The sequence below is a fragment of the Eleutherodactylus coqui genome, chromosome 7, assembly GCF_035609145.1.
Source record: "Eleutherodactylus coqui strain aEleCoq1 chromosome 7, aEleCoq1.hap1, whole genome shotgun sequence".
Classification (NCBI taxonomy): domain Eukaryota; kingdom Metazoa; phylum Chordata; class Amphibia; order Anura; family Eleutherodactylidae; genus Eleutherodactylus; species Eleutherodactylus coqui.
The window spans coordinates 229,227,313-229,244,571 of record NC_089843.1 but is presented as its reverse complement, the minus strand read 5'-3'; the positions used below and the strand labels follow the sequence as shown (position 1 = coordinate 229,244,571).

The 17,259-nt window shown below is 41.8% G+C and overlaps 1 protein-coding gene across 3 annotated transcripts in view; it reads right to left on the bottom strand.

Moving 5' to 3' along the window:
- WRN (WRN RecQ like helicase) overlaps window positions 1–17,259 on the bottom strand; it is a 148,021-nt gene that overhangs the window by 96,386 nt on the left and 34,376 nt on the right. For all 3 annotated transcript variants that reach the window (XM_066574530.1, XM_066574531.1, XM_066574532.1), the window contains 4 exons: window positions 16,087–16,363; window positions 8,663–8,734; window positions 2,445–2,574; window positions 1,705–1,780 (listed from right to left, as the gene is read on the bottom strand). In XM_066574530.1, coding sequence (XP_066430627.1) covers window positions 1,705–1,780; window positions 2,445–2,574; window positions 8,663–8,734; window positions 16,087–16,363 — 555 coding nt within the window. The remainder of the gene's footprint in view (window positions 1–1,704; window positions 1,781–2,444; window positions 2,575–8,662; window positions 8,735–16,086; window positions 16,364–17,259) is intronic.

Sequence of the window (17,259 nt, the reverse complement as noted above, 5' to 3'; positions counted from 1 at the left end):
ACAATACGAAATGATACAGGGTAAGTGATACAAAGAACGACAATGTACGGCTGCAAATGCACCTAGCTAGATAAGCTGGGGGCTTGGGTAGATAAATGGCAAATGAAGTTCAATGTTGATAAATGTAAGATTCTGCACATGGGCAGCAGAAACAGATGTCACCAATACACACTAAATGGGGTACCGCTAGGGAAAAGTGATATGGAAAAAGACCTGGGGGTACTAGTGGACTGTAGACTTAACTTGAGTTAATACTCAAAGATGCTATCAAAATTGGCATTATTCACCCTGGAAAAAAGACAGTCAAGGGGCGACCAAATAACTATGTATAAATACATTAGGGGTCAATACAAGGATCTCTCCCATGATCTGTTTATACCCAGGACTGCGACTGTAACAAGAGGGCATCCTCTACGTCTAGAGGAACAAGGGTTTCATCACCAACACAGAAGGGGGTTCTTTACTGTAAAAGCAGTGAGACTGTGGAACTCTCTGCCTGAGGATGTGGTGATGGCAAAATCTATAGAGGAGTTTAGGAGGGGACTAGATGCCTTTCTAGAGCGCTAGGATATTACAGGATATAGACAATAAATTAACCAGCGGGGTTGTTGATCCGGGTTTTGGAGTCAGGTAGGAACTTTTTAAATGTTGATCCAGGGATTATTCTGACTGCCATTATGGAGTCGTGAAGGAATTTTTTTCCCTAAATGGGCTAACTGACTTCTGCCTCATTGGTATTTTTTTGCCTTCCTCTGGATCAACAAGGTGGGGGGTTGGAAACAGTCTGAACTAGATGGACATTGTCTCCCTTCAGCCTAACATACTATGTTAATTTAAAGTGAAATTTTGTTCAGGTATTGAGGTTAAAAAGACCTTGGGTTATAGCGTTATAATATTTGGAAGCATTAAACTGGAGTTTCTATTCCATAGATGCTCAATCAAACTGTGATATTTGAAGGCCAAGTCAGCACCCTGAACCCCGTCATTTTCCCAAACACTTTATCCAGTGTGGCAGGGCATTACTTTGCTGAAAAAGTGTACTTAGTCTGCAACAAGGTTTAGATAGGTGGTGGCCATCAAAGGCTTCCCAACAGAACGCTGTTTAGACTACCAGAGTATCAGCGGTTGTCCTTCCTTAGAGGATTTTTGGTAGGTATTAATCACTGCATAATCGGGAACATCCCACAAGCCCCGCCGCTTTGGAGATGCTCTGATTCAGTCATCTAGCCATCACAGTTAGGGTAGGTGCTTTTCAAAGCTCCTGTAGCTTGCCCATTGTTCCTGTTTTCAATAAATCAACTTCAAGAATTAACCATTCAGTTTCTGCCTAATATATCCCAGCCCTTAGCAGGTGACATTGTCACAAGATCATCGTTGTCATTTACTTCAGCAGTCACTGGTTTTAATGCTAACCATGCAATGCTACACCTTCCTGGACAGACGGAAGATGATAACTTTATTCTTCAAAAGTAGTTGTGCAACAATTGCCATGTATATGATATGTATGAGAGATCAATAAAGTTTTGTTTAATAAAAAAAATAAAAAATGACATTAGTAGCACTTTGCTGACACCAAATTCAAAATGTGATTGGCTAACTTTTAACCCAGAATAGTATTTCAGGGTTGATCAGAGTGTAAAAAAAATAGAATATAAAAGAAACAAAAACAATGAAACGAACTATAGTCAAATAGTAAATACTTACGGCTTAAAACTTGAGTGGCCAAAATAGGTTTTCAAGCAAGATATTTGATGCACATTTGGTTCGGGAAGAGCGGGATCTTTTTGGAAATTGAAAGAAAGAAAAATAATGAATTCTGTTTGCTCATTTCCCGTGTAGTTTCAAACCATTTCCAATATAATTGTGTTCTCCCACCCAACCTTGCATCAGGCCTGGAGAAACACAGGTAGCTGACTGGTCGTATTCTCATAACAGGACCCATGCACGAGTCTCCAGCCATCGCACATAAACCAATTGAGGATCATTCAATGCACACTGAAATTTTGTACCTTTCCAATTTACTCAATGTCTATACATTATTAATAATTAAAGAAAAGCTGTGTAATGTGCAAATAGGATGTCTACTCCAAAGCATCCCCATTCTCCTCTACCTCTAAGAGTAACGACAACAATGACAACCACCCACCATCATGGCACCCTGTGAGCAAGCAATGTCCTCCGTCACGTTATTCTGCACAGCAGTGCAGAAGAAATGTGAATAGGTCCCCAAGCTGCATTTAGAAAAGGGGTCGCCCTGATAAGACAAGATCTTTATAGATTTCTCTTGAAGTACAATATGGCTGAATATACGGCCAAAATAACTACTTAGTGACTGATGTTTTCCCCAGCATATTAGCAGAGGCTATGACTGTAGGAGCAATCTAATGAAAAGTATATGGAAATGATCTGCAGAGGAAACAGTGTTTTTATATAGCAGTTCATACCCCAATCATCATCTTCCTCCTCTTCTATGCCTTCATCTTCTTCCTCATCCACAGCATTATTGTGGGGTACCAGTATTTGCGGACAGCTTGTAGAGAACGACTCTAAGCTTTCATCCAGGGCCTCTGCATACTAAAAAAAGAATAGCAGCTATTCATTATTCTTCAAAAAGGTAGTGGATCTCAGTGCCCAGTAGATTGTGGTGAAAAACCACCCCACTGCACCATTTCCCTTTAAATACTTAGCAAGAAGCAGCTACCGCTTACAATAGGGCCACATTAAAGGGGTTGTCCGGGACAAAAAGAGTGCAGGAAATACGCTAACCAAAAAGCAGCTATACTTACCAGTTTGACATCCCCCATGCCCACCTGTGTGCATGGCTCCAGCAGTGATATACCCATATACCCATCTGACAGCTGCAGCCACTCACTACTCTCTGCGGACTCATGCTCTTACTGTAAGGATAACTGGCATTTCTCGAGTAGCAGAAATTATTTCATCAAGTATATCCAATTTTCCTTGATGCTGGATTAGGGGACGTCCATAAAATAATAATGCCCCTTCTTTCCAGAAGTAGGCCTTGAAGAACTATCATCTTTGCCCTGCTGTCACTAGACAGACGAACCTCAGCACCAAAGATGCAGCTAACTTGTTCGGACAAGAAGTCTACTTGGAACAATAAGGATAACAGATCTACAATTTGTGTCCAATTCTTCAGTTCCAATTCAAACCATTTAGGACAATGCCAAAATATAATTAGATCTGCATCAGAAATGGAGCAGCGGGGACATCCGGAATCTTTATTGAGACACTACCTGCATAGTAGCTAAAGTGCCGCATATATATACTGTATAACGGAGTTCTTTTTAGAGAGGGATTAACTGTGTTCTTGTGGAAGTTACCAACCATATTTCTTAGAGTAGAATCCAGAAGTACTCTAGACTACATGGTAAAAATACCAGCCGTTTTATAGTTCTGAGAATTTAAGAGGCATTAGTAATAAAATCAACACATTTTGAGTGTTGGTGTACAAGTTTATATACTTTAGAATCCTGAAAAAGTATGTGACACAGTTGTACCAAAGAAAAAATTGTAGTGGACCAACAGAATTCATTTTTCAGAAGACTTGAGTATCAATTTTGAATAACTAAGCTATTATGGTTCCACCCAGGCTGAAGATAAAGGCTGAAGGTCCTGGAGCTTCCATCTGGCGCACACACCGGGAAAGGGGTGGGTATAGAAAGCCTTGAGAGCAGATACAGTATATGTACAGGACAAGGACAAATAATGGCCTTTTCATCAGGTAAGTCCCCACTAATCACCTGGAAGCTCCAGGGCCTGTCGGTGTTATCTCCAACGAAGAGACCATCTATTGCTTCACAGAGGGTCATTTGTGGTGGGCCGTCTTACCTAATTACAGCACTGACGGAGGTCTGCATTAGGCTTGGGTAAAGGCCCATTTAGACAAAACGATTATCGCTCAAAAGATGTCTTTTAAACGATAATCGTTGTGTCATTTACAGCGCAAGATGATCGCTCAAACATTGAGCTATCACATTGCGCTACGAGCGGAGGATGCAAAGAAAAGAGGGGTGTCCCCGCTTGTCTTCTGCATCCAGCTGTTTACCGCTCCGTGCGCCCGACCGTCATACAGCTGAGCGCTCTGAGTGGGGTATGGAGAACAGAGCTGGACCACTCTGTACTTCATACCCAGCCTGTCATCAGGGAGCAGGATACAGCTGAAACAATAGTATCAGCTGTATCCTGCTGTAAATTCCTGATAAGGCTTATCGTTGTCTTTCAGCATGCTGAAAGACAAGGATGAGCGACGGCTTAACGAAAACTGCAGGATGTCAGTGCAGTTAGACACAACGATTATCGCTCAAAAGACGGCTTTTGAGGGAATTTTGAGCGATAATCGTTGTGTCTAAAAGGGCCTTAAGGTGAGCAGGTCCTGTTTATTCAATGTATTGCTCTGCAGGGGTCTCTACATGAAGCTCCTGTCTTTCCTGTCTTGTATCATGGCTCCACCAAAACATTTCATTTGATATCAGTAACGATTTATCGACAGAGCCAAGGTTAACTAGCTTATTATAACCTTCTGCAATAAGTTAATTCTGTTTAAGCAACTGAAAAGCTATTATTTGGTATCACCACACTAGAAAAGCTATTGAAAAACCATTGAAAGTACAAATAAATCATGGCACAGATAGTTACAGTAATGCATTAACCCGTTAATGATGAGGCCCTTTTTCTTTTTTTTCCCACTTTCGTTTTTTCCTCCCCCCTTTTAAAAAATCCTAACTCCTTTATTTATCCATCTACATAGCGGTATGAGAGCTTCTTTTTTTGCGTGACGAGTCGTATTTTTTAATGCTACTATTTAATGATTTAATGTACCATACAATGTACTGAAAAACTTTAAAAAAAAATTCTAAGTGGAGTAAAAAAAAAAAGAAGAAAACAACTAACTTTCGCCATCCTTCAGTGCGTCTTGTTTTTACGGAGCAACAAAAATGAAATAATAACTTTATTCTATGGGTCAGTATAATTACTACGATACAAATCTTATATGGTTTTTTATTTTGCTGTACTACTTTTATTTTTCAAAGACATTTTTTTTTAAATTATTATCTGCCACCATCTTCTGCGCGCAATAGCTTCTTTATTTTTCCGTCTATATAGTTGTACAGGGGCTCATTTTATGCGAGACGCCCTGTAGTTTGCGTTATTACCATTTTGGAATGCATACGACTTTTTGATTGTCTTTTATTTTATTTTTTCTTTAAGACAGGGTGACCAAATAAAACACATTTCTGAGGTTCTTAGTTTTTTTTCTGACAACGTTCACCGTGCGGGGTGAACAATGTGTTACTTTGATAGATTGGAATTTTACGGAAGCAGTGATTCCAAATATGTATTTTTGTTTTATTATTTAGATTCTTTTATTGTAAATATGGCAAAAAGTTTTTTTTGCTTTTTTTTAAAACTTGTATTACTTTTTTTAAGCAATTAGTAAAACTTTATTGATTTTCTTTTTACTTTCTCTTTTAGTCCCAACAGGGGACCACGACATGCGATGCTTTTATCGCTCCTGCAGTATGATGAAATGCCGCAGCATCACATCATACTGCGATTGGGCAGGCAGTTTATCAAGCCATCCCATGGGAATGGCTTGATTGGCGCGTACGGGAATTGCAGCTGTTGCCGCTGGGTGTCGGCTGCAATAAACAGCCTGCACTTGCGATGTATGAGGAGAGATAGTCGCGTGATCTCTCTTCATACATACCCCAACGCCACAGGACGTAACTGTACATCCTATAGCGGGAAGGAGTTAAAAGTAAAGTTAAACTTGGCTGCATCTGTAATGGCAAGATAGATGAGTAAGAAAGAGAGCCCCTAACACCAAAGTTAACTTTAACAACAAGTTAACAAATTGCTCTAATCACATGACCAGTGATCATATTTTTTTATTTTTATTCAGAAGCCTACACTTAATAGAAATTAATCTGTGATGAAGAGTTTCTCAAAATCTCAGACTTCCACACCGTTATTTGTTGTCATTTTGATAAGTACCGCAGTATTAACAATTAGGAAATGCTGAAGCGCTTTGACCAGTAGGAAGTTTCAGTGAATCTAGCTTTATTCCAGGTTTCTCTTCTGTTATGAAAGAAAAAATCTTCTAGTAGAATTAATCAAAGGCAGAAAACACAGAATCTGAAATAACTACAGGTTAATTTTGAAAAAAATTGAGAATTAAAGTAAGACAAACGAAAGGTACCATTTCCACTAGAGTAGGCCTTACCACGAGAGATAAAGGAAGTACTCACTAACATCTTGTTTTATCCCCAGGTTTTACTAAGCAGCATATAATGTTCAACCTAATGTACAGTAATCTGAGGCGTTTTGAGACAGTTGGCTTTCCTTTATATTCCTCTTCTTGATAATTATTAATCCCTTTTAACCCCTTCCCGCTTCATGACGTACCGGTATGTCATGGAGCGGCGGGGTATGTATGAAGAGAGGTTGCGTGGCAACACCCGCGGGCGTTCGGACGATTGCGGCTATTAACCATTTAAATGCCACTGTCAATTATGACAGCAGCATTTAAATCCCCTGAACGACGTTCGGGGGTCTCGCACGTCCCTCCCCCCCCCCCCCCCCGCGGTGAGATCAGGGGAGCCGTGCAGGTGTCATGGCAGCCAGGGGCCTAATGACAGGCCCCAGGGCTGCCTTACCAGACTGCCTATCAAGCGATCCCCGTGGGGTGGCTTGATAGACTGCCTGTTAAATTGCAGTATGACGTAATGCTATAGTCCCAGGGGTACTTCAAAGTAAAGTAAAAAAAAAAAAAAAAAAATCAATAAAGTTTTTTGAATTGTAAAAAAAAAATAAGTTATAAAAGTTTAAATCACCCCCCTTTTGCCATATCTATTATTAAAAAATCTAAATTATAAAATAAAAATATGTATTTGGTATCGCCACGTCTGTAAAAGTCCGATCTATTAAAGTAGCACATTATTTTTCCCGCACGGTTAACGTCGTCCAAAAAATAAATAAATAAAGAACGCCAGAAATGCACTTTTTTAGTTACCCTGTCTACCAAAAAAAAGTCAAAAAGTCGTATGTATTCCAAATTGATACTATTGACATCCCGCAAAAAATGAGCCCTTGCTCAACTATGTCGACAGAAAAATAAAGTTATTGCGCGCACAAAATGACTGCAGAAAATAATTGAAAAAAAATTAAATGTCTTTGAAAAAAAAAAAAAAAAGTAGTATAGTAAGAAAAAACCTATACAAGTTTGGCATCATAGTAATCGTACTGACCCATAGAATAAAGTTATCATGTCGCTTTTGTTGCCATTTGTGCGCCGTAGAAACAAGACTAAAAGATGGCGAAATGTCTTTTTTTTTTTTCATTTTACTCCACTTAGAATTTTTTTAAACGTTTTTCAGTACATTATATGGTACAGTAAATAGCGCCATTGAAAAATACAACTCGTCCTGCAAAAAACAACAAGCCCTCATACAGCGACGGCGATGGATAAATAAAGGAGTTACAAATTCTTTGAAGGGGGAGAAAAAAACGAAAATGGAAAAAGAAAAAGAGGCCGCGTCATTAAGGGGTTAAAGACCAGCCATTTTTCAGTTTTTTGTTATTTTTTCATCCCCGTGCTCCAGGAACTATAACTTTATTTGTCCATGTTGGGGCTCGTGCTGTGGAACAGGTTGTATATAGTATTGGTACAATTTAATGCATCATAGAATGTATTACAAGACTTTGCAAGATTTCTAACTAGGGTTAAATGGAAAAGACATCGTTGCGCCATTTCTGGGGGATTTGTGTTTTTACAGCATTCACAGTCCGGTATAAGTAAGATGTTCATTTTATTCTGTCAGTCAGTACGACTGTGGCAATACCACAAAAATAAGGTTTTTATTATCTTTTACCACTGCTGTAGTTTTCAGAAGTGCCACTGGGGGGGGGACATAAAACTTTTTGACCACTTTTTAGTCATTTTTTTTCTTGAGTGGCATGGTGCCAACAAAAACTGCAATCTTAACATTATGGATTTGTTTTCAATCCAATATTTCATCAGTTCAGATGTTTCTAAATGCGACGAGACCAACTATGAAAATGTGTTTTTTGCTTTATTTTCTAAAATATAAAGATGCCTTCAAAAAAAAAAGTAAGTCCCCATAGGAGTAGCATTTTGTGCTTCTGATGTCTGCTTATTAAGCCAAACCTGAGGCAGGGCTTAATAGGCTAAGATCCACAACATGTCTGGGAGCCCTAACATGGCCCCAGACTGCCATGGCCTCCCATCGGCAACCAGGGAGGTTGCTGGGCTACAGGAGGTGGCCTCCCCTCCCTCCAACTAGCTGCTTAGCAGTGCAGTCAGTATTGCTACCTTTGATTACAGCAATCGTTGGCAGCTCTGAACCATGTGAAACAGCTGATAGTTTGCTGGGTATCAAGCAGGTTCAACTTCCAAGCCCGTTCCATATGTCATTGGTTCTTAAAAAAAAGTTAAAAATAAATTCTGCAAATACCCTGCATTGTTTGGGGCTTGTTGGTTAGATTACACAGTTCAGATTCTACAAAAAATTGCTGCCATGCCATGAGTTCACCACCTCTGTATTAGCATATTTTTAAAATCAGTACATAAAAGGACAGTAAGTGCTTCGTTGAGAGGAGAATAAATGAAAATTCTTACCTTGAGCATCTCTGACTCAAATTCTTCATCATCATCATGAAATACATTACATGGTTCAGGTTTCCCGTCATCCTATAGTTCAATAAACATAATACAAGATGTATTGGTCAAAAGCTTTCCAAGTGATCACCACTGATGACCTATCCTTAGATTATCAATAGCAGAACGGTGGAGGTCCACCGCTCGGGACCCCTGCTGATCAGCAGTTAAGAGCTGCTGTCAGCTGGCCAGAAAAGTTATAAAGCTGTCCATCAGTGGCCTTGTTTGGCACTGCAACTTTTTCCCATAGAAGTGAATTGAGAGAGCTGCAATACCAAATTGTACCACTGCCGAAAGGATAGCAGTGTGAGTTTTCCTGCTGTATGGTAGAATCTTCTAAAGCTCCGATAGTAGCTATTCTTCTAGCTGATTGTCAGGGTTCCTGAAAGGCGGACTCTCAATGATCTACTATTGAAGACCTATCCTAAGGATAAGTCATCCACAGCGTTAGCCAGCAAAACCCCTTTAACAAATCTCAAACAAACGAGGACATCAAGAGTAAGACATTATTGAGGGCACAAGGTTCTATCCCCACATTAATGGCAGTGATTTATTAACTCATTATACACATGGAATGATAAATTTGGTGCCAACAACTAGTAATATTAAACACCTTTCCTTACATCAGTGCATAGCTTATCTACAAATACACATCAACATTCTGAGCCAAAAGGTGGAGCTGCATCAATACATTTGGTGGATTTTACAACATCCTTCTTTCTAGAAGTTTGTAATTGTGGAAGTAGGAGTAAGATTGTTAAAACACAATTATTAGACACACACATTGTAGTGCAATTTGCAGAAATGTGTGAAAATCTTGTTCTAAAGCTGGCCATAGACATGAAATATGCAGACCATTGATACAAGAATCTAAATTAGGTGCGATCCGCTGACAATTTCAAGGTCCATTTATACGCAAAGACAACCTTTCAAAGGATGGAAACACTGACAGTTTTAGCGATCGTTTTGCATAAACTGCTAATGAACACTAATTATTACCTTCATTTGAGTGTAAATGAGCCTCCAGCATGTGGTCTGGACTTTGAGCTCAGCTGCATTGTCTTCGCATGGGCTCCCCTGGGCTTTCAGCAGAATACAATGTAATCAGCTGCTCCCGTGGAGAACATAGTGTGCCATCCCTGCTATCTCTCTCTGACTGAATGATGGATTTTAAGCTTACCTAAAAATCATCTTCCAACCGAAGAGTGAAAGATGGAAGCGTTTACACGCAACGATTATTGCTCAAAAACCATCGTTTGAACAAATTTTGAGCGAGAATCGTTGCGTGTAAATGGGGCTTTAAGGTGGCCATACACATTAAATGAATACTGACCAAACCTGTACCAGTCAACCCTCTAATGCGTAGGAGACTATCCCAACAACCAAGTTTTTGTACTGCATGCTTGACTTTATTGATATACATACTTTTCACATACCCTGATGGTATCTCAATTTATCATGGATATGCTCATGCCTTTTTGTTATTGTTTTTATATATGATGTGAAGAATAAAGACGTATTTTGGTTTTCTATTTATTGCAATATGTGGATACTTGTAGGTGTTCTTATAATTTATGGCAACTGTTAGAGGCAACCACTTAATGAATTCATAATAGGTTTTCCATAGCTTTTACCAACAGATTCATTAAACTGATACCAAATCAGTTTATGAGTGAAGGATGGACTGTTCGGTATCTGTCATAGACTGTACTCAGGTATATAGGTAAGGAGCTTTGCCCAGTGTATATGCTGAAGATAAGCAAAAGAAAAAAATGGGACTGGGGTTTTCAAGATGTGCTGTTTAAACTCTTTTGAAGAAGCACAAAAAAACAGCCAACTTTGAGGACCGTAGATGTGGTAGGCCAAGGAAACTTAGTGCAGCAGATGGCAGACACACCTAGATTTTTTGTACTCACCGAAAAATCTCTTTCTTGTTTCGTTCAATGGGGGACACTGCTTAACCATGGGGTATACAGCAACTGCCGATTGGAGATGGACACTAAGTAGCAAACAAGATGTCTCCTCCCACTTGCTATATATACAGCCTGCAGGCAAATCAGCTAGTAAGTTTTGTACGCAAGCAGTAGGAGTGCCCCGGTAGGGCCCGATATCATATGGTAGCGCATATACCACCATAGGAAGGCGCCTGAGTGACAACATAGAGAAACCCCTGCCAGGGAAAAGAACTAAAAACATATAAGGAAAAAAAAGTACCCTTATCGGGTGGGTGCTGCTCGCCAAAGGAGAAAAAGATTTTACGGCAAGTGCAAAAAATCTAGGTTTCTCCTTGGTGTCATTGAGGGACACAGCTTGTCCATGGGACGTTCTAGAGCAGTCCCCCAGGTTGGGAAACCTGTTCAAAACCTGTGAGAGCGGTCCATTGCCGTTTGCAAAATCGACCGGTAGAGGGCAGCGTCAACAGATGCAAAGGTTTTCACCTGGTAAAATTTTGAAAGTGTGCAGCGACGGCCATGTCGCAGCCTTACAAGCCATGGCAGCATAGACTCCACTTCGCATTGCCCATAAGGCCCCCCAACGCTCAAGTAAGGTGTGCCGTGAAAAAGAAAGCTCTCACCCTTGGCCTGATATGCTTCAACCACCACAGAGCGTATCGAATGCAATATGGCCCCCTTGGATGCAGGCAAGGCCCCCCTTGGGCCGTCCAGTACCACAAAAAGAGACCCAGAGAGCCTCAGGAAGCCGCTTTGCCGAACTATTACTGCTGAGGAACAACTGCAGCTGAGCCCCCGGCATGGATCGCGAGGATGAAGCCAGACAGCCCGAGGACTGCCTTGAAAGAGAGCCTCTATTTCTGTTAGGTGGTCTACCATGTGACGGGCCCCGCAGCCGAGATCCCTCATCATCGGAGACTGGTCTGACCGATGGGACTGCCAATTGATCCAATCTGTCCAGGATCGCCATGGAGGCCCTGGACAAGTCTGCCACCGATTGAGACAGGGGGGCCACCCATTCCGGTTCACTGACCTGCGAAGGCTGCATGGAAATGGAGCCTGCTGCTGCCTCGTCCGGCTCCTGCTGTGACTGGATGCCCCCAGCACAAACATAGGGGCCGCAATGGGGGTGGGTGGGGACTGCAGGCGAAGATAGTGTTGCCTACTTACCGGTCTTCCTCCTCCCTTGACGATAGACAAGTACCGGTTCTCCCTGCAGGGTCCCTCTAACTCACTGCCTACGATCCCCAGGGCGGGGCAGGAGTGGCTCGAGGAAGTAGCAGGTCATGTGCTAGAACCCAGTCGTGCCACCTTGCTTTCAACTGCATCAGGAATCAGCTGCCCGTTCGCCTTCCTTGTGTGGAGGTAGAGGTTGTGTTGACCTCTTCTGAGCGGCCCAGGAGGATCGCCGTCCGCTTGTCCATCTCCTTCAGACATTAAACTAAAAACTGAATAGATGAGTGCCTGCAGGGGATATATAGAAAGTGGGAGGAGCCAACTCGTTTTCTACTTAGTGTCCCTCTCCAATTGGCAGTTGCTGTATACCACATGGTTAAGCGGTATTCCCCAATGACACAAATGGGAAATCATGTTTACTTTCCTTCGAAAACAGAAGATGATTAGCATTGCCATCAGCTCAGAACTGATAGAGACTACTGGGACCCAGGTACATTCGTCTACTGTTCAGAGAAGTCTGGCCAAAACCGGTCTTCATGGAGGAATTGCAGCCAAAAAGCCATAACTTTGTTTGACATAGAAACAAGGGCAAGTAACTCAACTATGATGAAGACATAGAAAATGGGGTGCAGAAAAATGGCAGCAGCTTTTCTGGACTTATAAGTGAAAATTTCAACTACTTGGCTGTAATAGAAGGCAGTTTTTTAACTGAAGATCTGGAGAGCGGTACAATAATAAGTGTCTGCAGGTAACAGTGAAGCATGGTGGAGGTTCGTTACAACAGTGTTTCCCAACTCCGGTCCTCAAGGCACCCCAACAGGTCATGTTTTCAGGATATCCTATGGTAAGAACACCTGTGGCAATGTCTGAGGCACCAACAATAATTACATCACCTGTGCAATACTGAGGAAATCCTGAAAACATGACCTGGTGGGGTGCCTTGAGGACGGGAGTTGGGAAACACTGCCTTACAAGATTGGGGCTGCAGTTCAGCTAATGGATTTGGGATTTGGTCAGGATTAATGGTGTTTTCAGTGCTGAAAAATATAGGCAGATGCTTATCCATCATGCAATACCATCAGGGAGGTGTCTGATTGGCTCCAAATTAATTCTGCATCAGGAAAACAACCCCAAACATACAGCCAATGTAATTAAGAACTATCTTCAGTGTAAAGAAGAACAAGGAGTCCTGGAAGTGATGATATGGCTCCCACAGAGCTCTGATCTCAACATCCAAGCTGTCTAGGATTACATGAAGAGACAGAAGGATTTGAGAGAGTCTACATCCACAGAAGATCTGTAGTTAATTCTCCGTGATGTTTGGAACAACCTCCATCTTCAGTTCCTTCAAAAACTGTGTGCAAGTGTATCTAGAAGAACTGATGCTGTTTTGTAGGCAAAGGGTGGTCACACCGAATATTGATTTATTTATGTTACAGGAACCTCCTAATTTGAGGAACTCTATAATCAGTAGTGTATTGCCTTCTGACACACAAAAAGGAACTTATCCCTGTAAGGTAAGGAGCTGCAAGACCTGCTCACATATACTGACTGCGGACAGGATACAAATCCCCAACACACAGCAGGACTATAAGATCCCAGGGACATTCACATGTTCCATGTCCAATGTTGTGTACCTGTTCATGTGCAGTAAATATCCTGCTGGGGGGGGGCTTTATATTGGGGAAACAGGAGAAAAACTGAGAGCCAGGATGAGATCTCATCGCCACTCAATTACAGAGGGAAAAGACTGAACTACCTGTGGCAAAACATTTTTGTAGCCAGGGACACAGCATAGAGCAGCCTGGGATTCTTGCATAAGTGGAAAATATGAAAGGCCTGAAGGAAGTCAAGAGGGATGACCTCTTTCCACTCATTTTTTTTTTAAACTTAAAGGGGTTGTCCCGCGCCGAAACGTTTTTGTTTTTTTTTCAATAGCCCCCCCGTTTGGCGCGAGACACACCCGATGCAGGGGTTTTAAAAAAAAACAAAAACGGATAGTACTTACCCGAATCCCCGCGCTCCGGTGACTTCTTACTTACCTTGCGAAGATGGCCGCCGGGATCTTCACCCACAGTGGACCGCAGGTCTTCTCCCATGGTGCACCGTGGGCTCTGTGCGCTCCATTGCCGATTCCAGCCTCCTGATTGGCTGGAATCGGCACACGTGACGGGGCGGAGCTACGAGGAGCAGCTCTCCGGCACGAGCGGCCCCATTCAGAAGGGAGAAGACCAGACTGCGCAAGCGCATCTAATCGGGCGATTAGACGCTGAAATTAGACGGCTCCATGGAGACGAGGACGCTAGCAACGGAGCAGGTAAGTGAATAACTTCTGTATGGCTCATAATTAATGCACGATGTACATTACAAAGTGCATTAATATGGCCATACAGAAGTGCTGAACCCCACTTGCTTTCGCGGGACAACCCCTTTAATAAAAATTGAGAACTTGACTTGTAATAATGTTGCCATCCAATTGGTGGTGCTGCATCTCCTTCCATGTGCAGGTTGAAGGAGAGATAAGACACATTATAAAGCTGTCACATTCCTAAGCTCAGTGGACTGATTAAGTATTTATGGCTCAGCTCTGTTTGCCTGTGGTTTTAAGTTTTGAGTGCAAAACAGTCCCAAATTTCTGTGTGTGAACATTTGTATTTCAAATCAAGAGGAGGCATCCTCCCTGCATTTGTATATTATATATGTGCCCCATCCAAACCAGTCACATTTTAGCCTGAGGAAGGATCAATAGAGGATCTGAAAGCTTGCCGTAACATCATGTATTTTTGTTAGCCATTAAAAGGTATCATATCTACAAGATTACTTGGTTTCTCTCAGAGAACAATCACAGAATAGAAGAGAGCGTTAGTGAGTTTATAATAATACAATACTATAATTTGCAATGGTTAAACCAGCAGCCTTCCTGTTAATAAGACTGATGTGCATGTGCCTGGAATAAGCTGCCATTTTCAGTGGCATAGCTTACTATCTTGGTAATTGACTCCAACATATGTATAATGCAGCAATATTGCATTCGGTAGTGTTCCTCTGGACCATAAGCATCACTACTCCTCTCAGTCCCTGTACTTTCAACTCAAGGCCCAGGTGTATGTCCCTACTTTTGCACTGAGAAGTCCCTGTGAAATTAAATACCTGTATTTCTGACTTGGCCTTCTTCTCTGACCCGTACTCCTAAATTCATTTGCACATCAGTGTGTGTTGCTCTGCTTCTGTCCGTGTTTAACCCTTTCCTCGGTAGTATTGCAGCTCCACTGTAAACAAAATGTTCTAGGGTATATGTTCTCTCCATGTACATAGCTCAAATACTGGCCTAATGAGACAGGCAGTAGCATGAGGGTCAGTGTGTTTAACTTTAACCAAAACAATACAAAGTGGCTAAAAGTTTTGTTAAGAATGTATTATATTAAAGGGGTTTTCCAGGCAGCATCCGCTGTCACAGCCAGGATACACCGGGGATGGAGTGGAAGCCGCCGCTCTGACCCCGGTATAGTGGCCGGTGCTTGTAATTGCACACACAGTTTTCATTGAAATCAATTGGACCTGCGCTTGTTATTGCAGGCTGGGGGTTCCATTGTGTTCAATGATTGCTGCGCCTGCAATAAACAAGATGCCGACCACTACACACAGGTCGGCGCAGTGGCTTCACTCCAACCCCACTGTATTCCAGCACCAACAGCGGGTGTTGCCTGGCGGTGGGCCAATAGCATGGAAGGAAGATTCCTGGTGGCAGTTAGCCAGAATTTCATCTTAAAAGCCTTCTATATTGAGGTGTCAGCCAGATGCTTGCTACTGCTTGCAGGAATCTCCGAGGCCCGTATTCTTATCCCTTGGCACCTCTTTATTTCTCTCTCCTTAATACATGTACCCACTTACCATTCCGCACCGTGAAACAAGAGACTGTGTTAGAAGAATTTCCTTATCACCCCATCTTGCAGGAACAACGTACCCTGATAATGTAATTTTACACCAATTTGTGGGAAGGAGTTTCAGAAGTTTTATGTAAATAAAGTGTGAATTGTTGTATAATGAAAGCATCTACAATTTTAACATGCTTTGTGTTTCAAATTAATTATTATGGCTTCAGCTTGAAGTCCAAGATGCTCAGCTTCCGGATTATTGCCTTTACTTGATATAATTACATAAATTAGTTTCAGGCACTGTGGATACAGTTTATATGAAAGTCAGGATTAGATTGAGAAGAGAACGAACCAAAAACAAACAACAAAACCCTCATCTTACCTCATCAAACGTCATCACATCTTCGGCCTCTTCTTGCTCAATCAGGTGAAGCTCATCTATGGTTATCCCCTGCTGACGCTGATGTAAAGTATCAGGATGCTTGGCACGCTCATTGCTCTTTTCCTGTGTATAATCGTCTTCTATGCTTGCTAAACTGGTATCGCCACGAGAAAGATATTCCACTTCTGCAGTAGTTTTATGTTCTTTGGAGGCATCTAAAATAATGTGTCTTAACTCTTCCACACTTGAAGAAAGCTGAGCAAGAATATCTACAGCTCTACGAAGTAAGATACACAGAAAGAGAAGTCAGTCAGTTCCAAAAAATGTTTCTTTACGTATATAAACAAGCAGCGCTCTAACTTTCTACAGCAACTCTATGTGGAGGAGTCAGGTCCTGAAGCTGCACGGCCTGCAGGGGGCAGAGTATAGTAACATATATGATGATTCCAGCCGTCGGTCACTGATCGCTTTAGTGGTTTTGCAAATCTTACTTTTTAAAATTTTGCAGGGCTGCACTGGAGAGGACTCCTTTGAAGCTCATGCATATTCATATGTGCTCACCCTCCTCCTCCCACCAGATCCTGACTGGCAGGTCTTACGCTGAATCTTTGGTAATTTTTTCCCCCCAATTTCCAATGTCAAAATCTCCATTAAAAAAACAAACAAACAAAAAAAACTAAAAATTTTGCAGTTTTCACACTGACCACTAAGCGTAGTAGTCTGACACTTCCTGTTAGGCCGGGCTTAAATGAGTGTGTGCTCACTGCATATCACACATGCAGTTTTTGCACTCATAATACGCAGTACCAATATCCCATAGACTTTAATTATCTTGCCTACACAATGCATGTGGAATAGGAACGTGAAAAAAAATTGTGTCATGTCCTATCTTGGTGCACATTACGTGCGCATACACGCCAGGATGATATATAGGGATTGGCAGCACACAGCAAGTACGCATGTCATTACATAATTGCTGCGTGCTGCAGCTAATTCCGGTCATGCGAGCCTGATCTTATATAGAGAACGTTTCAGCAGTTCTAATCATCACATGTGGGATTACAATGACAGGTAGATACTAGAGATGAGCGAGCATACTCGATAAGGCAAACTCCTCGAGCGAGTAGTGCCTTATTCGAGTACCTGCCCGCTCGTCTCTAAAGATTCAGGTGC